This window comes from Amphiura filiformis, chromosome 8, assembly GCF_039555335.1.
Source record: "Amphiura filiformis chromosome 8, Afil_fr2py, whole genome shotgun sequence".
Lineage (NCBI taxonomy): Eukaryota > Metazoa > Echinodermata > Ophiuroidea > Amphilepidida > Amphiuridae > Amphiura > Amphiura filiformis.
This window is the reverse complement of record NC_092635.1, coordinates 47,095,236-47,122,855: the sequence shown is the minus strand read 5'-3', so window position 1 is coordinate 47,122,855 and position 27,620 is coordinate 47,095,236. Positions and strand designations below refer to the sequence as shown.

Genomic DNA, 27,620 nt, shown 5'->3' with positions numbered 1-27,620 from the left:
CAGGATAACATTTAAGACTCCTTCGAATTCTAAAACAATACTTCGCCAAATGTCCTTGCTTTCATTTTCTCATTTAATTTGTTTTAATTTTAATTAATTTCTTTATCCACTGGCTCTCTGGTAAATCCGGTATTGCCAAATATTTCTTGTCCATTACCCGTGTTAATCTATTTATTTATTAAAATGAACCATCTATTAAATTCCTATAATACAATGTATAGGCCTAGTGTATTTGATAACAAATTTGTTTTTATTTTTGATTGGAATTTGGGTTCCACTTCCATTACACGATTTCATAATAAGATATGTTTGGGCATGGCGGAATTAGTATATGATTAAAAATAGACATACTCTTAGGCCCCTTTTTTAATGTTTGTAGGCCTACATTATTGATATCAATATTTATGTACAAAATGCAAAAGAATGTATATATATTTGATTGTTTTGTAAACATTAAATTTGATGTTTACTCATAATTATGTCTGGAAAGTCAGGGAAAAACTAAGGAGTATCGGTATTTAGTTTCCTGGGAAAGTGGATCAGATGAGCAGTGAGTAAAAACATTTGCCCTAAATCTTTATTTGATTTTTATTGTTTTATGAATTTATTAGGCTACTGGTAAAGTGCAGAAAGAACCTCCAAACGCACTCTAGGATTTTTCATCAGCAGCAGTAGAAATTTCTCTTGCATAGATTTTCTGGTGACCTCGCTTGGATTTAGCAAACAATGAACCGTCAGGGTTATAGCGCGTTATTTAATCTGATTCAACTCGTCGTGGCACGTATATTTATTGCACGTGTAATACTTTTTGACGTCACGAAAAGTATTGTACATACAATATTGTACGTACAATACGGAGTCTGAAGCTAGCCTTACGTTTAGAGATTGTTTTGTTGATTAATGGGCAATGGATGTTGAGAAGATTATCTAGTTTATCGCTAAATTTATTATAGGCGTCATCGGGGTTGGGTGAACTTTCAATAAATTTCCAATAGACTAGTGACAGGGCGTTGGTCAAGCCTTTAATATTATCGGGGTGAAGCTGGCGTCTTTTGTAGGTCAATTGGGTAGGGGTCAACTTAGGCCTATCAGCTTGTTGTGTTGTAAAAATGGGAAAATGATCAGATAGGTCAGTGACAGTGATACCAGATGTGATTATACTATTAAGGTCATTTGTAAAGATGTTATCGATCAACGTGGCGGTCGTGTGTCCTTTGCTATTAGTCTGTATGCGTGTGGGGCGGGTTATGTATGGAATAAAGTCATGAGAGTAAAATAAATTAAGGAAACCAGAGACTTTAGGGCAGGATTCATGAACCAAAAGATCAAGATTAAAATCACCCATGATGTAACAAGTCTTTTTTTCATTGGATACAATGTCAAGTGTGTTGCTGAGTTGTGAAATAAAATCATTGTAAATAACATACTCGGGTTTGTAAACAACGCCAATGATATATTTGTCAGAATTATGGGAGACTTCAATAAAAATGGAATCGCAATCAGCGCAGTCAAGGGTCAGATCAGGTCTGTTGGAATAATTGATATCAGGATTGATAAATAGTGAAACTCCTCCGCCGCGACGATTCTCTCCGACAGAATTCTCAACAGAGAATTCGCCAATGTCAATTAGTAAAGAATCTTCATCAGATGAAAACCATGTTTCTGAAAAACCATAAATATCAAAATGTTGGTTTAGGGTAGTCAAGTAGTCGGTGAGGTCATTGGAGTGTTTAGAGAGGCTTCTAGCATTTAAGTGAAGTAGGGACAGATTGCAATTACCAATGTTTGGATGGTGGTTGTGGATGGTGCTAGCGTCATAATATGTACAATGAACTTCATTAGAATTTGTGATATCAACTTCATCAGAAAAAACATTTGAAGGATTCAGTGAGCTATTAAAGGAGAAAGGACGGAAAACTAGATTTGAGATTAGATCAGAAGTAGAAGACATAGTGTCGGATTATCAACATGTAGCACAAATACGAATATATAATTCCTACAAAGCAGGAGCTTGTAGGAAAGCACACAAATATACAATTGAATTATTTGTAATACTACACGTTTAACTTAAACTTACTTTACAAAACTTAAATTACAACATATGATTGGCGCAGTTACTGTGTAAACACAGAGCAACTGGCGTAGTTGACTGGGTAACTAGAACAGTTACTGGAAAACAGAGCAAAACAAAAACCATCAAAATAAAAGATAGTTTACAACCAAGGACAATAAAAGGATATTGGAGTGCCAGGTGAGAAGGCTACCAATCATGCATGTCAAACAAGACTCCAATAATGGTGAGCATCAAATAATGAATGAAACTGAGGCACGGGATTGGTCAAACACCGTGATATATGAAAGGAGTGATCCGACAAGACATGACTGGATTAACGCGCTGTCACACTAGCACAAGGTGGGTCATTAAAAAATAAGAATACGAATGTAACTGATCACTCAATTGATAGTTATTATGCTAGTAATCATTGTGATCCCAAGTAGTTACCTATTGGCGTGAGTGTAATAGAAAGGAAGGCCTGTATGGTATGGCGATCAAGATATAACACAGAATCGAATGGTGAATGATACTAGCACAATAAGGTCATACAATAACAATAAGTTAGAGCATGAGTGAGCATAAGTAGTAAGTAAACAAAACAAAATAACAAGAACATGGTATGCTAAATATAGGTCAAGTGAGTCAAACAATATGGAGGTTCTATAATAGATAACCATTTAAATAATATTGCATAACTTATAAAAACAGATTGAACCTGGCTGGATGGAAATAGTATAGCGCCTGGTGACAAGGCATGCAAACGTGCAAGCACCGCAATGTAAGGATGGAGTGAAGGGACATGAGTGGATACTATATACGATGTCACATTAGCACAATACGGGCCATTGGAATAAGGAAATAATGAATGAATACGTTCAAATGGGATTTGATACGCTAGTTATCAACAAGACCTCGTGTGGTACCTAATGATGCGATCATAATGCAATAGAGGGCCTACAAGGTGTGGTGCGCACGAAAGGACTGGCACTAGCGTAACAAGGAATACGACAACAAATGCTTAGGTATGAATGAGTAAACAAATCAAAGCAAAACAAATCTAGGGTATACCTACCCATAGTTGTATGATGAAAACATAATAGAGGTAGTTTAAATAACAGTGAAGTAAACAAAAACATTACATATCAATACTGAAATCAATATGATTGTTTCAAACTTGCATAACTACATAAATAATCAAAATTCTACTGATCAGAAACCATATGACATAAAAGGGGATGAAGGGAAAAAATTTCCATAAAACCACCATCATCCTGTGATGGTGAAATATGCATTTATTATATCATCACAAACATAAACATGGTAAGGGGACCAAGGGAAACAATATGTTGCAGCAGTAAGTATATCTATAAAATAACTACAAGCAGTAAAATAATCAGAAACCATGCAAAATTAAATGTAATTTGCTGATGAGTGGACCTGACCAGGTCAGCTAAGCAGCTAAAGGTAGACCGTATGATTGAAAAACATGCGGGGAAGGGTAAAAAAAGGCAAAGTAAAACGAGTAACCAAACATGGCAGCCTGGTGTGACCTGGTCAGGACGTTCAAACAATAGTCAAATCAATGGTGACGGATGAGTGGGTAAATGTGAAGGGACTTGAGTGGATGGATATGCGTTGTCACACTAGCACATAAGGAAAATAATGAATGAATACATTCAAATGTGATTTGTTACGCTAGTTATCAACAAGACCTCGTGTCAGAGGATGATTTAAGCACTTCCCAGCAAGTCTTGCGGTTAGCACAGCTGTGTGAGTGAACATGACACCACTGCCCGCCCACTGCATACACACGTGCATGGTGAAATTTGAATTTGGACAGATATATTTACAATAAATACACCTTCAAAAGGTTAGTCGATTTCACATTTTATGTTATCTACAGAAGGTGTGAATTATCCTTCATGCATACATCACTTTAGGTCTGAAATCGACCAAGTAATAATGACACACGGGCAATTCTAAAACAACATCTTTTGCACAGAGTTCAATGGGATTTGAAAAGTAAAGTGGCAGTTGAAACTCTAGTGATAACACTTTTACAATGCATGATGGGGCTTCCTTAAATCATCCTCTGACCTCGTGTGGTACCTAATGATGCGATCATAATGCAATAGAGGGCCCACAAGCTGTAGCGCAACAAGGAATACGACAACAAAGGCTCAGGTATGAATGAGTAAGCAAATCAAAGCAAAACAAATCCAGGGTATACCTACCCATAGTTGTATGATGAAACATAATTGGGGTAGTTTAAATAACAGTGAAGTTAACAAAAATATCACATATCAATACTGAAATCAATATGATGGTTTTAAACGTCAATATCAACAGAGAGTATGTGTAAATATAAAACAAGCAAATATAATATATAATTGGATATTGACCATCAGTCATGATCTAAATACATACAATATGTTGTATACATTATAATACTTTAAAGGAGTATTTCGTGATCCTAGCATCCTCTTTTTATGACATTTTCAGTACATATCCACGAAAAAGCCTATTCCCAAAATTTCAGTTGATTCCGATTTTGCGTTTGCGAGTTATGCATGATTATGTGTATTACACTGCTCCATAGACAATGCGTTGTAATTTCGTTCTGGTGCACCAGAACGAAATTCAAATTTCACGATATCTTTGCAAAACGAATTAATCTGCAAGAAATATTTTGTACATAAACATTATGTAGCCAGAGGTTTCCAGTGATATAAAAATCTCAACTTTTTTGAGAAAAGTGGGGGATGAGGCTGTGGATCACGAAATGCCCCTTTAAATTAAATATTATGTAGACCAACACAATTAAATACTCTGGGACGTGATGGTAAAATATATAAGGAGAATGAGGAAATTTGTTCCATAAAACCGCCATCATCCTGTGATGGTGAAATATGCATTTATTATATCATCACAAACATGGACATGGGAAGGGAAAACAAGGGAGGAAACACTTTTGGAAATACAATTGCGTAGACAATATATGGTGATACCATATGATAATATAAAGAAATATATGACCAATAATAATCAAAAGTGATCAAAACAAGAATTATGTATGGGAGAGATTTAGTAGGGATGTCATGAGCAAAACACTATGACAAAATATGATGAAATATGAGCAATACCAGAATATATAGGCTGTTAGGACGGACACGCCATATAATAGAGTGGGTATAATTGACCAGGTCAGAAGAGTCTGCACAAGGTAGTAGAGAACATGTGTGTAAATGGGGAGACATATTTCTGACTTAGCCAAGTTACAAAGCATACTTAATTCAAAAATATAGATAAATCATAAACAATGGATTCAGGATAGGAGGAACAACTGTATGACATATCCTTGCATTGAGTACGCAATCCCTCTCCTGTCATTACATTTATCGACTTCAAGAAAGCCTTTGACACGAAACATTGAGGTCAATGTACTGAAAATTCTACTGACCTATGGAATGTCAAGCTTGATTGTTAATGCTTTTGGCAAAATGTATGGGAAAACAAAGCTAAGGTCTAATGAGATGGAGAGACAGAATCATTTGGCATAATTATAGCTGGAGTACTTCAGGGAGATAGAGAATGGAAAGACAAGGAGCTTGATTTTCACATAGAACTGAGAGTTGGGCCAGTGGTATTTAATTTGACATGTTTGAAAGTGTTATTGGAACAAAATACTGCTTGTTAGACAACAGGTTTGAATTCAGCGTACCAGATTTAACAAAAAAGCTGGTTGTCTGCTTTTGCCATGTTCACGCAAAAATGCCAAACCGGTCTACCAGTGCGACGGATGTGACAATGCGACGAACTTTGAATCTTGATCGTGTGCACGTGTGAACAATTATATTGTGAAGTGATTCATCAGGTTTGTAGATAAAGCCAAAATTTTTGACAATGACCTGACAGTTTCGTATGTCTTGGGCAACATACTTCTTTAGAGTGATTGGTATCCCATCATCCTCTGTGCTGGTGGTAACACAGCTCCATCCCTTGGGGGCGTGGTCTTGATGAGAGGGTCATACATCCTCAAGACCACACCCCAAGGGATGGAGCTGTGTTGCCACCAGCACAGTGTTGCCACCAGCACAGCACAATTTTGGTTTTGTTATATGAAAACTCCAAATTAAAAAATAACAATTATATTGATGTTAACATTCACAGCTGTATTTAGAAAATGTTACAACTGCAGTAGCAAAGGTAATTCCACTGTATAAGAAAGATGAAAATGATTTTGGAACGCCTTGTCTTTAACAGATACATGTCAGATTTAAATCACCATCGCATTTTATACAAACGTCAGTATGGTTTTACAGCACATATATGGCAGTGATTGACTTTGGTTAACAAAATTACTGAAGTTGTTGACAATGACAATTTTACGGTAGGTGTCTTTTTAGATTTATCAAAAGCATTCGATACTATAGACCACAACAGCAAAATGTTACACGCGGGGTGCCACAGGGCTCAATACTGGGGCCACTGCTTTTAATCATATACGTCAACGATATTCACTTAATTACTGATTTACTTGATGTGATTTCATTTGCTGATGACACCAATTTATTTGACTCTCACGATCAGTTTAATGTTATTGAGGAAGTCTTCAACAAAGAGATTGAGTGAATAGATGGTTCCAGGTAAACAAATTATCTGTTAATGATAAAAAACTAATTACATGTTACTCGGTACCAAAACATCATACCCGGAAGTTTCAGCGAACTGGGAAACAAACGCAGAAACTATATTAATAGTATCCATTCGATGTCGTTCATTGTAAATTGTTAAGTTTCTATCCTTTTTACATAAAACAAATGTGAAACAAATCATTGAAATAATTATATGATACACAATGAAAGAATTGTTTGTTGTGGTTCCCTTGGATAACTACTTCCATTATTTATGCGAAACATCGGGTGAATATCAGATATCGCATGTTAGGCCAGTTCGTGGAAGAAAGCGTGGAAAGTTTGGTATCTGAATAGTATATTATATTATATTATATTATATTATATTATATTATATTATATTATATTATATTATATTATATTATACTAATTGTATCATTAAAATTTTTATATACAGGGAGTCCCTGAAAGAACTGTATCGTCGGGAACTGATTTTTTTGATATTTCCACGCATGACCCAAACCATAATTAAAGAATCAACGTGGTTGAGGAATATATCAGCTATCACATACTTTTGACAATTGACCGCTCCGTTTTTGAAATAAATGAATTTTATGAAACTACCTCATTTACAGTCCGTTCCACGGAGTCAAATATCTATCAATAGAGACTTTGCGGAATGAAGTATGAAACTTTACTGGAACTTTAACGGCAACTTCAAAAATATCGATTGGATTTCTTGCTCAAATTCACTTCAACGCGAACGTCAGATTGGTTTCTGTACCAACAGCGTCTTGTTGTTTAAACTAGGGGAAGTGTATCAATGGGTGATCAAAAGAAGGGTATGTAAAAGCGACTGCAACAAATGTCTTTCTTTTGTTTGCTGAAGTGCTTTGTTGGTAACACTTCAATACAATAGGCGCTTAGTCTGAATAAACATGGATTACATCTCTAGGCGATGACCAATGCAATGGGAATTAAGCCTATGTTATGAGCTATACGCTAATATTATACTTCTAAACATGTTTCAATTAAATATTCTTGTGATATGCCTATATTATTGTCCCGGATTATTATAATAAAAGCTCAATTATTATTCCAGTAAACGTTAGCTTTGTCAATTTTATATTTCCATCAGGACACAAGCCCATTTTATCTGTTTGCTCTCCTAGCCCCCCCCCCCAGCACCACCACCACCTCTCCATTCTTTTAGGAGGGCAAGGACTCCTCTTTGCATTCTGATCGAATTTTAATTCTCTCCCCGAATGATCCTCATTTTGATCTTTAAAAACTCACAGAATTTTGAATTTCAACCAGCATATTTCTGGATGTTCCTTTTCTGACATTCTTATTTTTTGTAACAAATAGGCCTCCTCTTTTAATAATGAATAATTTGGTTGACATACAATATCCATAGGCCTATATGCCCCAATGTATAACTTATGTTTGATGAGTGTGTTTAAAGGGTGTCAGCGTATAGCGTGGCACATGTTAGACCAGCTCTCTGCTGAATTGGGGTACATAATGTAGGCCTAAATGAATAAAATAAATAATTAAAGAGGTGTAATTATAAGACACGCAACGTTGTAAAAAAATGTTCACAGTAGCTGCAATTCGCAGAAGTTCAGTACACTGCTGGGTCCCGTAAAATCAGGCCATTTTACGGGAACTTAATCCCCTTGGCGTTGAAGTCGAAGCTAAAACTTGGTTCCGCAAGCTGATTTGGTGTACGTCATGAGCACACACAAAAGTATATACCAAGTGTGACGTTTGGAACAAAAAATATTTTGATCTAATTCAATCAGTAATTTTCAGCAACATGTGGTATGTTTTTTACCCAAACCAAATTAGATTTCCAATAATTGGTCTATTAACTAGATACGTAAGTGGTAATTATGTAGTCTATGAGGAAATATCCAAACTATTGTTCTTAATTATAACGTATTTTCATCATACTTTACGGCACACTATAGATTCTCGCGTTAACTTTAACTTCAAGCGGCTTTAATGGCAGAGTGGTTTTGAATACATAATCCTCTATAATCCTCTAGACGTTAAAGTTTGTGGTTTCTAACTTCATTTCGCAAGGTCTCTAATGACAATAGACGCCTCATGCGCTGATGATGCGCAGTGATTGGCACTCCGAATACAGATCATCGATTGATATTTCAATCCGTAGAAAGCTTTGAAAATGAGGCAGTTTCGTAAAATTCTTACATTTCATTTGTCAAAATTAAAAAAGTATGTGATAGTTGATTTATTCCTCAACCACGCCCGTTATTTAGTTATGTTTAGTTGTTTAGTCGATTTTTCATTGTCTAAATCAATATATTATTGAAAAATAACACTTTGATGTTTTGCAAAAAGTTCATTCTACAAATCATATACATTGAAAACTTGCTTGATTTATCGTTATTAATGAGTTATACACGTTTTACAAAAGTGTTGTTGTTTCAGCCCTCTTTACAACATAACTCAAGAACCACAGGACCTACAAAAGTATATCTGTGATATTTGATTTCTTCTACACACTGACACTCGCTATGAAATGATAAATGCAATTTTGCCAAAGCTCACTACCATTCGTAAGATGCTGTGAACTACCAAATCGCAACAGTTTAAAATAGTTGCTAACCTTAAAATACCCAAACAATGAAGTTTCCGACGACACTGTCCTTTTAGGATATATAATTCACTTCACTCTAGAATAACATACACTGGCCGTTACTTATAAGGATTTCGGCTGATCAAATAATATGGTCGATGCCAAATTCCGGAGGCCAAAATATACGTGATAGGTTTAAAGCTACACTTTGAAAAACAAACAGATGTGGAGATGAGAATATAAATTGACCAGTAGATACCAGTTGTCGTCATATTAATGCATGGTGTATTGGATGAACTAGGAGAAAGTAAGTCCATATTTGCAATACTATCCATGCCTTCAAGGTGAAATAAACCTACTCGTGTTGCTGTCTGCTCTCTGCCGTTTTCCTGGGAAACGATAATTCTCAATGTGGGGCTTTATAATTTCTTTTTTGGAAAACTATTCCCGGATATAGGCATAATATCCTTCTTTTACATGTTCCTTACTTTTATCTGGCACCTTAATTTGTAAAATTTAACGGTTTAACTAACGAACATTTCCATTCTCTTTCTAGCAAAGGTAGAAGTAATACAGCACTAAGATGGAGAAATCTTAAGGAATGAAATCAAAACGCTGTTCTAGTGTACCAGAACGAAATTACTACAGTGGCATATGAAAGAAGTGTAATACACATAATTATGCATAACTCGCAAGCGCAAAATCGGAATCAACTGAAAGTTTGGGAATAAGCTTTTGTCGTGGGTATCTACTGGAAAATATCATAAAAAGAAAATGTTAGGATCAAGAAATACTTCTTAAGTATTTAAAAGTATCAAATCTACAACGAAACAAGTATAAGAAAGTTATCGGTCTGAGGAAACATACGCGATATTCTCTTCCCATCCCTCTGTTTCATTTTTGTTATCGGCATCATTTCCTTCCGTTATGTCATAGATACTATTATCCATCCACCCTTCATCTTCACCTCTGTCACCAATCACTGGTTTCTGTTCGGAGCCATTTGGCCTGTGAATTGGCAAAGTGGCGTAGGAATATGTTCCTTCTGGTGGATGCCCAGAACCACCCCGTGTGCCTTGTATATGTTCACTTTGATTTGATTGTGGTTCACCGAGTTTGGGCCTGTTTATTGGCACAGAAGCATAGTCGTATGTTATCTCAGCTCCCCGTCCACGAGATGTAGATGGCGTTTCTTCATTTCGATTTCGTTCATCGCTGTGATTTGGTGAGGTATTGTGCATTTCTGACCGGTTCTTTGTCACAGTAGCGTATTCATATGATTCTTTAGGTGGCCATTCAGGATCATGCGTACTTGGTGCATCTTCATTCCTTTGGTGATCATGACTTGGTGACGGATCACGGTCCTCTGACGGATTTATGGACACAGACGCGTAGGCATATGATAAATCAGGTTCCTGGCCATTTCGTTGATTGCTTTGGTTTGGTGATGCATGCAGAGCGGTTTCTTGGTACATGTTTTCTGCTGTAGGATCTTCTGAAGTTCGATCCAGGAGACTAGTTGGCCTAGTTGATGTCGGAATTGATTCTGGTTGTTCTTGGGCACGGTGACGCTGTCGTTTCCTTTCAGAGTTTCTATGAAGTAAAGATCAGTTATAATGTCAGCCAAATAGAAAACATAGGCCGTATTATGACAATAATTGTAGAAATTTTCAACCAGTTTGGTCTTACAGAGGATAGTTAAAGTTTACTTTCTCTTTATGTAAAATTTTACCTTTTAACTATGCAGACCAGTAGAATTACTATTATTATCAGAAGAAGAGCGCCTCCTCCTGCACCGCTATAAATAATAACTTCAAAAAGACAAACGAAAGAAAAGAAAATACATACATGTATTACTGCTTAATTTGTTATAGGAATTTGCTGAATCGTAATATTGTTTGTTCGTGGAAGGATGCTGTTTTTTGTTTTTTTGGTTTTGTTTTTTTTTGGTTTTTTTTGTCATTTGCCATAAATTGTCTGAAATCTGAATTATTAGTGTCTTTAAAGCTCCCAGATGTTCCTTTGATGAAAGTAAATCAAAGCATTCTGATATTACGGTTGCTGAGAAAAGAATATTTGAGAAGTATTCCACATGAATTGCTCCCATATCCTGGAGCTTACCTTTAATTGGTGCATTCATGGCATTTATTCCGTAAAGCTTCCAGAGTATAAAATGTTGAATAAATTTACTTTTTTCACCTTAGCTAGGTACGTTCATAAAATTTTGAAGTTCAATATTTTTAGCTGAAAGTTCTTTCATTTGAAAGAGAATCAAATTACCTAAACAATAAGGGGTCAATCATGTTTCTAGTGCATATACTTTTGAAGTTACAGACAAAAATAGTGTCACCAAATTGTCCAAAATTTTGTGTGTGAAATTGTGACAGCAGGCACATGTACAATGTACACTACTGTATGTGACCCCAGATGACCTCCTATTCTTTACTGTAAGAAAGCTGTTTTGGATGGTCTTGATTTGCACACAAATTGCTTTTGCGCTTTAACGAGCATCCACTTGGTGGAACATAGATTGCACTATGTGATAGCTTATGAATCCATTATTATGCCAGTACCAACATAAGTCAACATCACTTAGGTTTTGGTTGTCAAAATTATTTTTTAGTAATTTTTTCCATTGAGCCCCACAATAAAGCCATTTTTGGACCGTACAGGCACATTCCACTTCCCTATGGACGAATAGCGCCACCTATAGTGTGTGATGTGAGCCTGACTACCTTAGCCAAATATACGAGCGCTTATGTGGCCTTCTTCAAATAACTCAAACGTCTTTCAATGGATAACGAGAAGAATGTGCTAGTTATCTTGGTCTAGCCTACGTGAAATTTTTGATTGCAATAAATAATTTACACTAAAATATCTTCTAATAGGTTTAAGCATAGCCTAGATGTTAATTAGTGTTGAAACGAAATGGTAGCTCAGATGTTTATGGGAGTCGTTTAGGATGTAAGCTTTTATTTCAGGTGATACAATCAGGAACGTACTCATTTGATTTGAAGCCAATGTATTCCCTGGATCGGATGGGACTTTATACGATGGTGATTGTGATGTGCTTGGTACTTGTGTGGATGATACCACCTCCTCACTTGACTCTGTTGACGTCAAGACGACAGATCCTGTAGGTTGAATGGAATACAAAGAACCCTGAATATCATCTTTTAATTGTGTATAAATAATTTTTGTGTTATGTTGGAAGCATAGTTCACATGTTGGCGAACATAACACCAGGGATACAGTCTCAGTTTCAACTTCTTTTGGTACAGACACCAATTTGCGCAGATTCGCCTTACCTCAAAATCCAGATGGAAGAGTCTGAAAAAGTTAACTATTTACATGTTTAGAAACACGTCTCGCCGGTTTTCCTTACCTGTTCGTTCATATGTAAATGTGCACTGTGCTATATTTCCTTGATCGTCTGAAGCACTGACTGTTATAAGGTTTGTCCCAGTTTGTAAACCAGACAACATATGAAACATTCGCGATTGCCGTCGATTGTATCGGATGCTAGCCAGCGAGCGATTGCGGATATTTGCATCTGAATTGGAATATTTATAGCTGTAGGTAACATCGTGTGTATTTGGAAAGCCCGAAATGGTTGGTCTGTCGAAAGATATTTCACCAGACGAACTCGAAGTAACATTTGGGCATCTTATTCCAGCCGGAACTAAGTAAAAACACATTTTGTCATATATTTAATTTGGAACAGTATTGTCTGGGCAGTTAGTGGTATTTATATATCATGGAGACATCGACATAGGTGGCGGAAGCGGAGGACGCGTCTCTTTTTCATGAGGAGACTAAAAATCCTAACAGAAGAAAAAAAAATAAAGCAATAATTGCCCTGTGTATCTACCTTTTTAGCCAGTAAAAAACGGGTGGTTTTTTTTGGGTAAAATTACAGAATTTTGGGCGTAAATGTCCAAGCAGACCTAATACAAAATATACTCGATCCCCCGTAGTGAGAGGGACGTTTTAGGGACGTTTAATCGATAAATCAATATTCATCGATAAGTCAATAATCGTTCGTTAAATTAAAAAATCGATCGATACATCAATATATTCGATCAATAAATTAAGAAGGGTTTAATCATGCAAAATATTCTATCGTAAAGTCTTTAAAGGTCCGTAACCCGATCGACAACATCATCCCCCCGATTTTTGTCATTGTTAATGAGTTTTTGGTATCACAAAATAGATCGAATTTTTCTTATTCCTATTCTGAAATTTGACGCTCCAAGTCGATGTATTTCCGGAGAAATCTGAGAATTCATGCCTATATATCTCCCTTGCTGGCTACCAATTTCTGGAATTCTGGACAGGCTTATCGTAGAAAATTATAGTCTCCTCAACAGCTAGTTTGGTTTCGCGTCATTCACATTGTATGAAAAGAGCGAACCGCAATAACTGCTGAAGAGACTTCAGATCGACGATGTTATTATTAGAGCTTTTAGAAATTAGAAGCTGCCCGCGTGGCGCAGTTGGTTAGAGCTTGGTGTTTTTTTCTGCTCCATTTTTTAAACCCAAAATTATTTACATTCATTTGAAATGTACATATTGCAGGGGAAATATATTTGGTTTCTTTTTTTTTCTGAATCGGCACGAAAAAGAGTTTTTAAAAATCTAAATTTTCCGTTCAATACGGGGCATTTCTGTTTTGCTTTGAGCTCTATTGCCATTATGCCATAATTTCTATACAAAAATCATCATGAACGATATACAGACGAACACGAAAAGACTGGTTGTGGGGAAATGTCACGTAATATTGGAATGTGTACCTAGTACAGTGGAGCTTGGTTGATGTCAGTGCAACCACACACGCATGGCACATGACGAACGGAGTATACGGCACATGTTATTGCTTGTCTTCCCAGAATGCAATTCACGCATACCAAATATTGGGTTGCAAATTTTGCTATATATTCACATTTATGCAGAAAATGCTCTCGTTTTTTTCACAAAGCTGCGTAAAGGGGACAATATTTGATATTATATGTAATTTTAAAGACAATCCATATTCAAAACCAATAGGGTTACCCCCTTTAAGAAATTGTGCCATGTTTGGTAATGTTTAATCAATCGGAAAAAATGTTAGATCATCAACGTTAAATCGATACTATCGACGACGCGATATTTTTCGTGTTTATCAACGGGCGTTTCATCGATATTAACGACGACATTTCTCTACGAACGTATCCTTATAAAAAGTAGAGACTTTGCGGAATGAAGTAACTTTAACTGGAACGGCAACTTCAGAAATATCGATTGGATTTCTTGCTCAAATTTACTCCAACGCGAACGTATGGTTGGTTACTGCAACAACAGCGTCTTGTCGCTTATACTCGAGACATGTGTATCAATGTGCGTTCAAAAGAAGGGCATGTGTAAGAGCTTGTAACCGACTACATCCAAATGTCTCTCTTTTGTTTAGTCAAGTGGTTATTAGTCCCACTTCAAGACAAAAGACTCTACCTTAAGAGCTTCGTTTGAGTAAACATGAATGAACCACTCAACATGGATTATGTCGGGACCCAGCGTTAATCTCCTTATCATATTATTTTGAAACTAGCTATACGTTTCAATTAATATTCTTACGATAGTTACAGGCCTATATATATAAAATGTTATTTAATAAAGGCTCATCAGCTTTGTCAATTTCATATTCCAATTTACTTCGCAAAGCCTAATGAAATACATATTCTTTATTTCTTTCCCTCCTTTCTGAATCTCTCTCCCCTTCCCCTCCTGTTTCCCCTTCCCTACCTTCTCCTTATTTTCCCCTCCTTCTCCCCTCTATCTGTACTCGCTCTCTCAAACTTGACCCTCCTATAATTACCCACTCGCACTCCTGTTTCCCCCTCACCAGTGATTTTGTCAGGGTTTTTCTGTTAGGAGGGCGTGGGCCGATTCTCAAAGGGAAACGTTTTCACAAAATGGGCTTAAAATGGCAGAAAAAGGCCTAAAAGCGTAAAATATCACGGCGGCCAGCATCCAAAAGGGGAGGGTCAAGAAGGAAGACAAGATGTCCCACGGGGGAGCCCCCCCCCCTTGGCTACCAGCAAAGCACATCCCTGTCCACTTCCAATGCCCTCCCTCTCCTCCTCCCTACCCCCTCTCTTACCAGGCACAACCTATGACATGTCATATATAAAAATGTTATGCACCTGCTTTACTCTTCCAGAAGTATCGTATACTGCTGGCTCAAGTAAAACCAGACCATTTTACGGGAACTTAATCCCCTTGGCGTTGAAGTCAAGCTAAAAACTTGGTTCCGCAAACTGATTTGGTGTATGCCATGAGCACACACAAAAGTATATACCTAGCAAGTGTGACGTTTGGAACAAAAATTATTTTGATCTAATTCAATCAATAATTTTCAGCAACATGTAGCATGTTTTTTACCCAACCAAATTAGATTTCCAATAATTGGTCTATTAACTGGATAATACATAAGTGGTAATTATGTAGTCTATGAGGAAATAGGCAAACTATTGTTCTAAATTATGACGTATTTCATCATAATTTACGGCACACTGTAGATTCTCGCGTTAACTTTAACTTCAAGCGACTTTAATGGCAGAGTGGTTTTGAATACATAATCCTCTATAATCCCCTAGACGTTAAAGCTTGTGGTTTCTAACTTCATTTCGCAAGGTCTCTAGTGATCAGCCCGTTACTTACACGATCGAAATATGTCTCCAAACAACGAAGTATTGCTCGGTTTTCCCGATTCAGTACTGCGACATATGGGAAATGTATATACAAACGATCCGAGGCGTCGTTCTGGATGGTGACGGAGGTAGACCTCGCTAAAGATAAACCGCATTATTGATCTATCGATCGATTTTTGATTTATCGATTAAACGTCCCTAAAGTCTACCTATTCTGCAATTTGAGACCACTGTGATCAAAATCAATTTTTGATTTTTTTTTACCCCTGTGGATAATGGTGGAGACCAAAATTTTACATTTTGAACTTTATGCCTATTACTCAAGAACCTTACATCATATCGGAGATAGGTCAAACTATAATTTTTCTGAATCCTAATAATAAGAGGAATACAATTTGATTTTGTTAAATCCATTTCATAGGGCCTGCACTTTGGCTCGTTTTTTGCAGGTTTACATGGTCCAATAATCACAAGATGACTGACATGTGGTAACAAAGGAAGCAGTCACTGCAATTTGATTATGTCCCATATGATTGGCCATTCGAGACACCCCTGTGAATGTACTATAGCGGCCTTTTCAAAATATAATACCTGTTTGCTTGACTGCATTGACAATACCCGGGAACAATACACACAGTATATGCATTGGACAAACTTTTTACAATAAGCATGATAAGTGATGATGTGACCTCCAGATTTATACATCGTTCGTCTCGCACACTGACGACATTTGATTGAATGGACTGCGCCGTGATTACGGTGAAGGACACCGCTTCAAATCCTTTGTTTGGAGCAAATCGATAAAAGCATGCAGGGCCTCAATACCCTATACCCATGTACAGTTTATCCCTTACATAACCTGGCAAAGTTATGTAATAATCGGATTAATACTATATAGCAGTAGGTAAAAACAAGTTTTGAATAATCCGCGCTACAAAGTCCCACTCAGTGATCCCAGCGAAAGTGGAAAAAAAATCAAATTGTTACGTGTATAAATTTTTTAATGAAAAACAAATGGCAAAAAAACAACAACAGGAAAACGACAGTATTGACGAAGTTGAAGCCCCATTCAAATACATGTAGCTAATTTATATACTGTCAGTACCGGTATATAAATTACAGACTCACGTAAATGCATTAATTTTTTTGTCTTAGACACACGGCTTTCGGCTGAACCACTACACTAGCAAGCTATGTACGTTAGCACATCTATGACAATGACGAAAGGTACAAAATCAGCCATAGGCCTTTTATGACCTTTGACATTCTTTTGTGGCGAGTGACATGGTCTTTCAATTCACGCCGAGTGTCCTTGACAGGTTCGACTATGCTTCAGTGGTCATGAAAGAATTCAAAAGATAACCTCTGCCCCAATAATCCCAGGCAATTATCTGAAACTGCTCCTCGGATCATAAGAACTCAGTCCTCAAATGATAGTCATAATAATGTCCAAAATATAAAAATTACTGACTATCATTGAAGACTGAGTTCCGCAGTCTAGTATCCAAAATCTGAATTTTGATGATTTTTACGATCGTCGGGATGAAAAAAAAATCAAAAAATCACTGAATGGGCCTTTAGTTCCCTACTCTCCTTACCCTGGCAATATAAAGAAAAAAATAAATAAAACAAGAAAAGAAAAAAAAGACAAAGAAAATTAACCAAATTAAGGGATCTAAAATGAGCGTTTATTGCGTTTCGACAGTATTTTTTGTGGGACATGAGAGCACCTCGGACCTATCGAATTGCATTCTGAATACGAAGCATGTCTTTCTGATATCAAATAATTTTCATTTTTGAAAATCACAATATAATTATATACAAATTTTATGACAAATTAAAAAAAAAATGATATTTTTCAAATTTTCGATATATAACAGTACTCGAAGTAAATTATATAAATCTAATGATATATTCTTAAAGTGTATGTAGCAGGGAGGAAAAGCCGACGGTCAATTGAAAATTTTGACCTTTCATATTGAAGATATGGATTTTTTCCCAAAAAGACCTAATTTTTTTGGTGTTTTGGGAAAAAATCCATATCTTCAATACGAGAGGTCAAAATTTTCAATTGATCGTCGGCTTTTCATCCCACCTACACACTTTATATAAATCATCAGATTTATAAAGTTTACTTCAAGTACTGTTAAATATCAAAAATATCAATTTTTAATGATTTGCCATAAAATGTGTATTAAATTGCGAATTTCAAAAATCAAAATTATTTGATATCAAATGACATTCTTCGTGTTCAGAATACAATTCGATATCTGATGCTCTGATGTCCCAAAATAAATACTGTCCAAACGTTCATACCCCAGCCCTTAAGGGATCTGGAATGAGCGTTTTGAGCGTTTCGATAGTATTTTTGTGGGACATCAGAGCACATCAGACATATCGAATTGCATTCTGAATACGAAGAATGTCTTTCTGATATCAAATAAATTTCATTGTTTGGAATTCACGATATAATACAAATTTTATGACAAATTGTTAAAATTTGATATTTTTCACATTTTTGATATATAACAGTCCTCGAAGTAAATATCATAAATCTAATGACATATTCTTAAACAGTCCCTGGCATACCATACATGTATAGGACTATGTATAGTACATTAGTCTGCTTTATCTGTTTTGTGCTGTTTAAGCAAATTTAAACATAATTTCCATAAAATGTAGCTTTTACTGTCAGATATGTCCCCTTTTAATTTTGAGCAGAACAAGTGAGGTAAAGCAAAGAAAATTGGAATTTACTACTACTAGCGCCAATGAATGTTATACGATTGTAAAGCGGTACGATCCTCTGGTGTGTGTGTGTGGGGGGGTGCGTGTGCGTATGTGTGTCCTGCACGCGAATTTTTCTGCAACTATAACGGGACGCAATACGATACCGGTATGTTATAAGAATCAAACTTACAAGAAAGATGGCTCTTGTCAAATCCTACAATTCTGTCAGAGAAAATATGCATATTTGCATTAAATTTTTATTAATTGACATAATTGATTAATTAATAAATATTTTATTTAATGATTTACCATAATTCCAAACATGTCAAACAATATGTCAAATTAAAGCTAATGAAATGCTTTATAAATTGGTAAGAGCACATTTTGCAGAATAGTAGTATTTTAGTTACATGATTCCAAACATTCTACTCCAATTTTTTGCTACACACGCATAGGAGCTGTACTTTTAGAATCCGCGCCTAATCAATAATAAACCTTGCCTCCGACTATGCGGTTCCTATGCAAATGTTGACTAGTAAATTAATATAGGCGACCAGGTCCTAGAGTGTGATGGTTTTGTAGCAGATGACAGTGCTCATTCAAGCCTGTCAAGGTCAGTTAGTAGCCACTTGCTGAATGGATGGCCATTATCAGCTATCAAAGAGATGCCTTGTGCAGCTGCCAATCACAGTAGAGGTTTGATAACATTTTGTTAAAAACCCAAATGTGATATAAGGACAAAGCTGTGCATGTTGGTACTTAATTGTTTGGATTCTTATGTTGAAATTCCCTTGTATTAGTATTTTTATGTGTAGTGTATATTGTTCATAAATTATATAGCTTTTACATTTTGGGCATTTTTGCTCTGTTGCACTGTACCATTATGGAATTTGAGCAAATCAATTACCGACACAAGCAGGTATACAGTGTATTATTTTATTTTTATTTCGTATCTCAGGAGCACAGCTCACTTGGTAAGGCGTCAGAATTTGGTACACGAGCGCTTCGAACTTTAAATCGGAAGGTGGTGAGTTCGAGCCTCATCACGGTCACATTAATTTTATAAACCAAATATTGTTCGAACTTTTCATATTTGTTTTTCTTTTATTGTTTCTTTTTCTTTTCTTTTTTCTTGTTTTATTTAATTTTTTCTTTATTTTCTTTGATTCATATTGCCAGGGTAAGGAGTGGAGGAACTAACGGCCCATTCAGTGATTTTTTCATCTGGACGATCGTAAAAATCATCAAAATTCAGATTTTGTACTAGACTGCAGAACTCAGTCTTCAATGATATAGTCAGTAATAATCTTTTGATCATTATATGACTATCATCATCCGAAGAGCAGTTTCAGACAATTGCTTGGGATTGTTGGGGCAGAGGTTATCTTTTGAATTCTTTCATGACCGCTGAAGCAGAGTCAAACCTGTCAAGGACACTCGGCGTGAATTGAACTGATTGAATTTAAATACTGACAGTATATATAAATTAGCTGCATGTAGGCCTATTTGAATGGGGCTTCAACTTCGTCGATACTGCCGTTTTCTTGGGTTTTTTGCCATTTTTTTCATTAAAATTTTTTATAAAAGTAACAATTTGATTTTTTTTTCACTTTCGCTGGGATGGGGCTTTGCAACGCGATATATTCAAAACTTGTATTCACCTACTGTTATAGCATTAATCCGATTATTACACAACTTCGCCAGCGTATTCAAGACATCCAATGCAAATAATCACCTAGATTATGACGTTCATACCGTAAATATGGCGGAGTACTCAAATTCATTCAACAAAAGCATGATTACAAGCACATAACAAATGCACTATAGGATCAAATAGGTTGACGACAACGTTTGATTGAATGCACTGCATTGCGCCATGATTACGGTGAAGGACACCGGTTCAAATCCTTTGTATGGAGCTAATCAATAATTTCACGCACATCCTCTATTATTGCCCAATTATTGCCCGGGATGATTGCACACTGTAAAAGAGCTATTGTTATAATGTTTGATGAAATCGTGTTTAACTATTTGCTTAAGAAAGGCACAATACAGATAAAGCAGACAGATTTACTACATGTGGGACATGTATATACATATAGGGAATGTGTTCGAGTATTACCTAATTATAATAGGGGCGTATCCAAAAATGAATTCACACCCCTTTCAAATGTCGAGCCAAAGTGCAGGCCCTATGTCATCCAATTTTGAGATTTGAGTCCTGCATTAGCAGCCATTTTGAATAATGTAGATTTACCTTGTCCTTTTTGGATATGTTGTTCAGGATGGTATTTAGAGTCATTAGCAAGCAAAAACATTGGTGTTTCTATTTTGTCAAGCTCAAACCTAAATTGACTCGTCTACATCATCCGGGTTGGATTTGTGATATTAAGTATAATGGTTTACAAGTTATGCTTGATCAAAAATTCGGTATTGATAATACCAAATATCGACTCGTGTATATCAGGAAAAGGTGCTTATTAATAGAAGAAAAATAAACTTATGAGACTTATAAACGGGGTAAATACACGCGGTTTCTGTACTTCGGTACCTCTATTATTATCATAATAAACGTCATGTACTGTAGTTTTCATCAGATTAAACTGTATGATGCTTTATGATTTACCTGTCCGCTCGTAAGTAAAACTGCACTGTGCTGTACTTCCTGGGCGGAAATCTGAAGCAAACACGGATATCTGGTTCGTCCCAGTTTTTAAATTAGACAACATATGGGGCGTTCGCCAGTATAGGAAACTAGCATGAAGCTGATTTAAAATGTTGGCATCTGCATTGGAATAGTAATATCTATAGGTAACAGCATTGGTATCTAGAAAGCCAGTAATGGTTGGTCTGATGACGGTGATTTGACCTGCCGTACCTGGAGCAACATTTGGGCATGTAACTTGAACGGCTGCAAGAAAAAAATGGAGTTTGAATTAATTTAAGTAACTAGCCTAAACTTAAGTAATTTTGAGAGTGGAATTAAAAGCAACATTTTGGCAAGTGAATTCGTCCTGAAAATAATGAGAAAGAGAAGAGAAGAAAATATTAATGTTGCGTGTTTCAGGGGAAATATTAAATATGTTAAAGTAATAATAATCATGACAATAGTCACAATCATTTGAAGATTATAAAACTAGACTCACCTACTTAACATGAAAAAATAACAAATCAAAGGGAAATTGAAAACATACATTAGGGGTGGGGCAATAATTATGCGTTTTTTGACAGGCCAAAGGGGGGGTCAAAGATTTTCTGGCAGGCAAAAGGGGGTAAGCGATTTTGGCACAGATATATCATTTGGGCACCGTTTCGATATTACGCCCTAAAAAGTTGTAGAAACATGTGTAAAGGAGGAAAGCGTTTTTGCCATGTCGAAAGGTAGGAAGCATTTTCGGGCAGAACATTTTGAGAATTCACCACACGGGGGCACATATTAATTAGACATCCCCTTAAATACTATGGATCTTGTCAAGTTCCTGGCTTTAGCTTCGGTTTTGGTCACGTGATTTTCCATTGTCGTAGCTAAGCTATCGGCAGAAGTTGTTATCGATAACTTTGTCTCTATCCTTTGTTACAAACTAAAAACTTGAAGAAAGTATTTTCGGTTTCCTTTTTAGTTCCTTAAACATAATCGTGTAACAGAAGAAAACTAAGTAGACAAATTTTAAAAGTCCTTAAATTTCGCAGTGCAATATTAGCAGAGAGAGCAGCCAGTTACGACTACAGTTGAAAGTGCAGTCATGTTCAAAAAATTCTAGGGAATATTTCTCTGCAGAAGAATGAGATAATCGAAATATGATTGACTGGTGATATAAACGATCTGTATAATTATTATCCGCTCGTTGTTTCCATTTATTGGACTGCCGCCATTTCGATTGAAATCTGATGCCCAACTATTGTAACACCTACTCTATTCAAAACAAATTTAAACACGGTAGCCTTCTCTAGGTTTCTACAATTCTTAATATATATATATTAATCTCTTGCTTTTTAGTGTATGAACAAAAGAGAGACCCCAATTGAGAAATTGATGTCCTATAATTATGTGCAAAAAAAAATGTTCTTGTCGGAAACTCAATCTAACAAAATATTATCTTTTGGAACACTATTATCATGATTGTATTGTCTACATTCCGACTGCAACTAATAATGGTAATAGTAATGTTAAGTTTACCTTTCCGTTCATAAGTAAAGCTGCACTCTGCTGCATTTCCATGACCATCGGAAGCGCTAACAAATATATGGTTCACCAAAGTTTGTAAATCAGTCAGTACATGAGAAACATGCCAATATCGAAAGTCAACAACTTCATTGGAATAGCTATAGCTATACGTAACATCGTTAGTATTTGAAAAGCCAGCAATATATGGTCTGGTGAAACTGATTAGGCTAGACGTCCCAGAAGTCACATTTGGACAGCTGATAGTGACTGCAAAAAATGCAAAATAATTTACACTTGTAAACATAAATTTACAAGTGTTGGTTCTCAGCAAACCAACCACCATTGTGTTGAATAGTTAAAATTAGACAAATATGGTATACAAATGTTGGCAGTTAATCACGTTAATTTTGACTTGAGCTGATCTGATGATGGGTGACCGTGCGGTATTATCACCATTATTTTTATAACAAGCATCAGCTTACTCCATGCAAAAAGATAACAAACCACTTTCTATGAAAATAACATTTCAACATTCGATTGAAATAAATGGTGGGTCGCTCAGTATGTAACGAGAGTTGACTTTTAACCCCTTATTATTATTTTCATGACATTTCTCTATGATCACATAAACACTGTACCTTTGTTTTTCAAACAACACATGTAAAACATGCATTATCACCCACTAACCCTAACCCTAACCTATTTCATATTGACAGAGGCGGATTTAAGGAAAAGGTCCCTGTCAGCAAAATATCCTAGGGGCCCAATAGCAAAGAGTTGAAATCAGGAGCGTGCCTGAACCTTTTGTTTGGAGGGTGGCAAGACAGACATTTGACCAGTTCGTCCCAATGTTATATGAAAATTACGTGCGCACAGTGCGCGAATAAATTCCATTTCATACTATTTGAAGTAAAAGTTGATGTACATTTGGGTAATTTCGCGCGAAGCGCGCGAAAATATACAATTTTACACTATTCTATAACCAAATCTAGGGTTTATCAAATTTGAGCGTGTTTAAACGGGACTAAAGAACAAGGAATGTTTCCTTTTTGGCGACCTTTATTTGTTAACATGGCTTTATTGGTTAACATGGTTAAGAAACGACTAGTCCTTTGTTTTGACAATGTGGCCCTGTACCCCATAATTTGTGACATTATGAGGTTCACGTACCCATATAAAGGTACACTGCCCAAGTGCTATCGGTTGCGTAGTTTACTTTTTGACATGGGGGGATGGGGTTGGAAAAATTTCTTGAAATATAGTAAATCCAGCAGTTTACTGTACAAATGCGCGCGAAGCGCACGAAAAATTTAGCCATTTTGAAGCTAAATTGATGAAATATAGCACAAAAGTGGAATAAATTATCGCGAAGAAAAAAATGGGGGCTAAAAACATACAGGCCTCACCATTAAGGGGATGATTGTATGTAGCATCCCCCTAACAAAATACTGGGGGGATTTATCCCCCCACCCCGGGATCTACGCCTATGCTATGGATGTATACAACTCAGAACCATGAAGCTATAAGCTGTTATATTTAATTTAAATTATTTCGTTTTAACATTTAGGCCCATTTAGGCCCTGGGGTAGAGGGCCGCAAAAGGGACAAGGGGGCCTATAATATTTGTACCCATAAATAGTTATTGAGAAACGACTGGCCTTTTGTTTGAACATTTGGGCCCCCGGGATCTCGGATCTCTTGATCTTGGATATCTGGGCCAAAATTGGTAAAATTCATATCTAGGGGGAAAGGCCTTTAGGCCTAAGTGTATCACGATGCACATACGGGATCCTTTGTACAATGTAGTTAGGCCTATATAGCCAGCTTTATCTAACATTCGGGGCCCATGGGCCCATATAGGTAAACCATATTTTGAGAATGTATACTCTCTAGGATTTTCAGTGTGAACTCGTAGTCCTGATTCTCAAACTGTATTCCCAAATATTAAATTTGGGCCCCTGGCCTTTGCTCTTGCTGGGGCCAAAACGAGGGCCCTAGGTGTGCTACATACCGGGCCTGATAACTGTCAGTTTGAGACTTGACACTCAAGTGGATGGAGGAGAAGGAGAAGCAACCCAAGAATCATAAATGCGGGCATAAATTTAATGGTCTTTTCATTGCTGTTCTAGCCACCGCACCTCTATACCTTGCAGAAAACAATTAAAGCAAATAATATTTTTTAAGCAGGGGGCCCTTTGGTCAAAATAGCAGGGGGCCTTGTCAGCAACTGCTGACTTGCTGACAGCTTAAATCATAACATTAAAGCTTAAATGACAACATAAATTATATCCATCATTAAAAAATTCAGATTTTAATTTTTACCTGTTCGCTGGTAAGTAAAACTGCACTGTGCTGTACATCCTTGATTATCCGAAGCCGAAAGTGATATCTGGTTCATCCCAGTATGTAAATCAGCCAAAACATGGGACATTTGCCAATATTGAAAACTAGCAAGGAACTGATTGACAATATTGTAAGCTGCATTTGAATAGTAATAGTAATAGGTAACATCATGGGTATCAGTAAAGCCAGTAATTGTTGGTCTGGTGACAGTGATTTGATCTACCGTATCAGAAGCAACATTGGGACAGGTCACCATGGTAACATGAATAGCTGCAAGTAAAGAAAGCAGTATTTTAAAAATAAATTTAAGTACTTAGCCCAGGTGTTAACGTTTTTGAAATTTCTGTTTTATTGTGCATGTCAGAGCAAAGTAACAACGTGTAGCCATGGAGCATAGATGTGGCGTACAACTATATATATAGGGTATATTTTCCATGATATATAGAATAAATAGAAACGTTGTGCAAATCATCCAAGGGACATCACCTCGTGAAAGTGACGTCATCAGTTAAGCGATTCCTCTATTTTACAAGGAATCAGCAGCCGTTCGTCTCGGATTCTCACATTAACTTCTATGTTCACAGAATGTTATGTTTATTTATTACTTGACTGGGTATCTTCTCCTTGGTCTTAAATCACTTCCATCTTGGTGTATGGAGTGTGTGGGGTGATAAAATAACAATTCGGCATGAAACTATTCGCCATTATGTCACCAAATCAGTGATTCGTCCCGCTAGTATATATGTATAATTGTCATAATTTTACATTCCTGTCGCAATTAATTGCATAATTCATCATTAGATCAGTTGAGGCATAGTTGCTGTTGTTGTTCCGGAAAAAGACGCATCAGTAAGATTGCATAATTAAATATATGGCACACTTCAGAGCCATGCCCCGATAGGCGTGTCTTTTGCCAATTGGAGCCCAAAGCCCCATAATGTCCAATATTATTGGTCCCAGCCCCAAATGTTAAAACGAAGAACCGGTCATTTCTTAGTAAATAAAGCAACTTAAGGAGTTGGTACATTGGAAGCCTTGGGTATTTATACATAGACATAGGTAAATTAACCCAATATGTTTAATATTATGGGCTCCAGGCCAAAAATCAAGGATTCTCGAGTAATAATATACTAGAGGATAAGCAATACTCAATGCGCAATCATGCTTTTGTATGTCTTGTGTAAGATATTGACCTGTGGAAGAGATGATGCATATTTTTTCGTTCTGTAAAAAAACATCAATGATGAAAAATGACGAACATTTTGTCGTTTCTTTCTATTACTATCATATTGTGAAAAAACAAGTAGCTGAGGTGTGCTCAATATGCTAGGAAAATATTTAAACCGATAACCCCATCTTGACATTCGCTATAATGCTGTATTTTTTGCTGGAAAGAGTCCGAATTAATAGCACTCGATATCCGCTATCTTGGAAAAATTTAGTGTTCTGAAAATGCCCAGCAACTGTCAAGAATAAGCATATTGGAGCAGTACGCACGAAGTTGTCGAAGAAACGTATGTAAATTTTAGGCTATGTCGGGAGGGTGCCTGTTCATAGGGACAATGTCGGGAACCACGTCACGCTATTGTACGACCTAGGCTACATCATTTTTGACGCATGCGTGTTCGTCAATACAGCTTTAGTCTCCTCCACCTTCGCAACACGGTACGTGGAGTGACTGAAATCACACTGACGGCGGAGGAGAAAACTAGCTGGTCAGACAGTTTAATTCTATCAAGCATCGTCATTTGATCGATTTACTACAGAATATATTGTATACTTAAAATATAATTTAATAAAAATTGTAAACCTGTTAACTTATATATTTGTGTACTAAAGTAAATGGCCGCTAATCCGCCTATTGTCTAAACCTAGGCTACATCTTCCGGTTTGATTACGTCATTACGGATGCCCATCCCATTTCTATTATTCCTGGCTATATATGTGTTACTAATGTACTGAAAATGCCTAGCAACTGTCAATCAAACTGTCGTGAAGTGACATCACTTTTTATACAGAGATTGAATAAAAGAAAGGGCCGGCGTTTCTTAGTAAATGAAACAGCAACCATGATGCAGTCATGTCTACAGTAGAATTCATCTCGACCTTTGCAGGACTTAACCCCATTAAAAGCTATTAAACCAAGATAACACTCATTGAAACAGCTCAACTGATTAAATCGGATCTTCTCTGGTTGTGCACAAGTGACTGTTTTCATGTGCGATATCGCAATAAAGCTGGTATTCATAGCTTCAGTTGGGTAACCGATTATAAAGGAAACGAAAGGAAACAATGTTATGTGTGGCTTTGTTCACGAAATCAGACAATGGCGTGCTTTTTGTAAACCAGCATTCTTGAAAATGAGCAACATAATGATTTTTGACTTAACACGGTTTGGAAA

At 36.5% G+C, this 27,620-nt stretch overlaps 1 protein-coding gene across 1 annotated transcript; it reads right to left on the bottom strand.

Annotated features, from left to right (window-relative positions):
- Positions 1-9,994: 9,994 nt before the first annotated feature.
- Positions 9,995-21,466, bottom strand: LOC140158278 (uncharacterized). The gene is made up of 5 exons (XM_072181388.1): positions 21,338-21,466; positions 12,298-12,429; positions 11,028-11,106; positions 10,654-10,888; positions 9,995-10,602 (listed from the first exon to the last, which is right to left on the bottom strand). Exons 1-5 carry the CDS (start codon positions 21,438-21,440, stop codon positions 10,141-10,143), a joined length of 1,011 nt encoding a protein of 336 aa, XP_072037489.1. The 5' UTR covers positions 21,441-21,466; the 3' UTR covers positions 9,995-10,140.
- Between the last annotated feature and the right edge of the window lie 6,154 nt (positions 21,467-27,620).

Bases quoted from the DNA above. Each gene is read 5' to 3' on its own strand.
- LOC140158278 (XM_072181388.1), bottom strand. From the start codon at position 21,440: ATGTTGTCTAATTTAAAAACTGGGACGAACCAGATATCCGTGTTTGCT. The intron at 11,107-12,297 runs GTACGTTCCTGA...GTCTTTTTGAAG, and splicing joins ATTGGCTTCAAATCAAATGA to TTATTATTTATAGCGGTGCA. The intron at 10,603-10,653 runs GATCCGTCACCA...GCACCAAGTACG, and splicing joins TAAATCCGTCAGAGGACCGT to CATGATCCTGAATGGCCACC.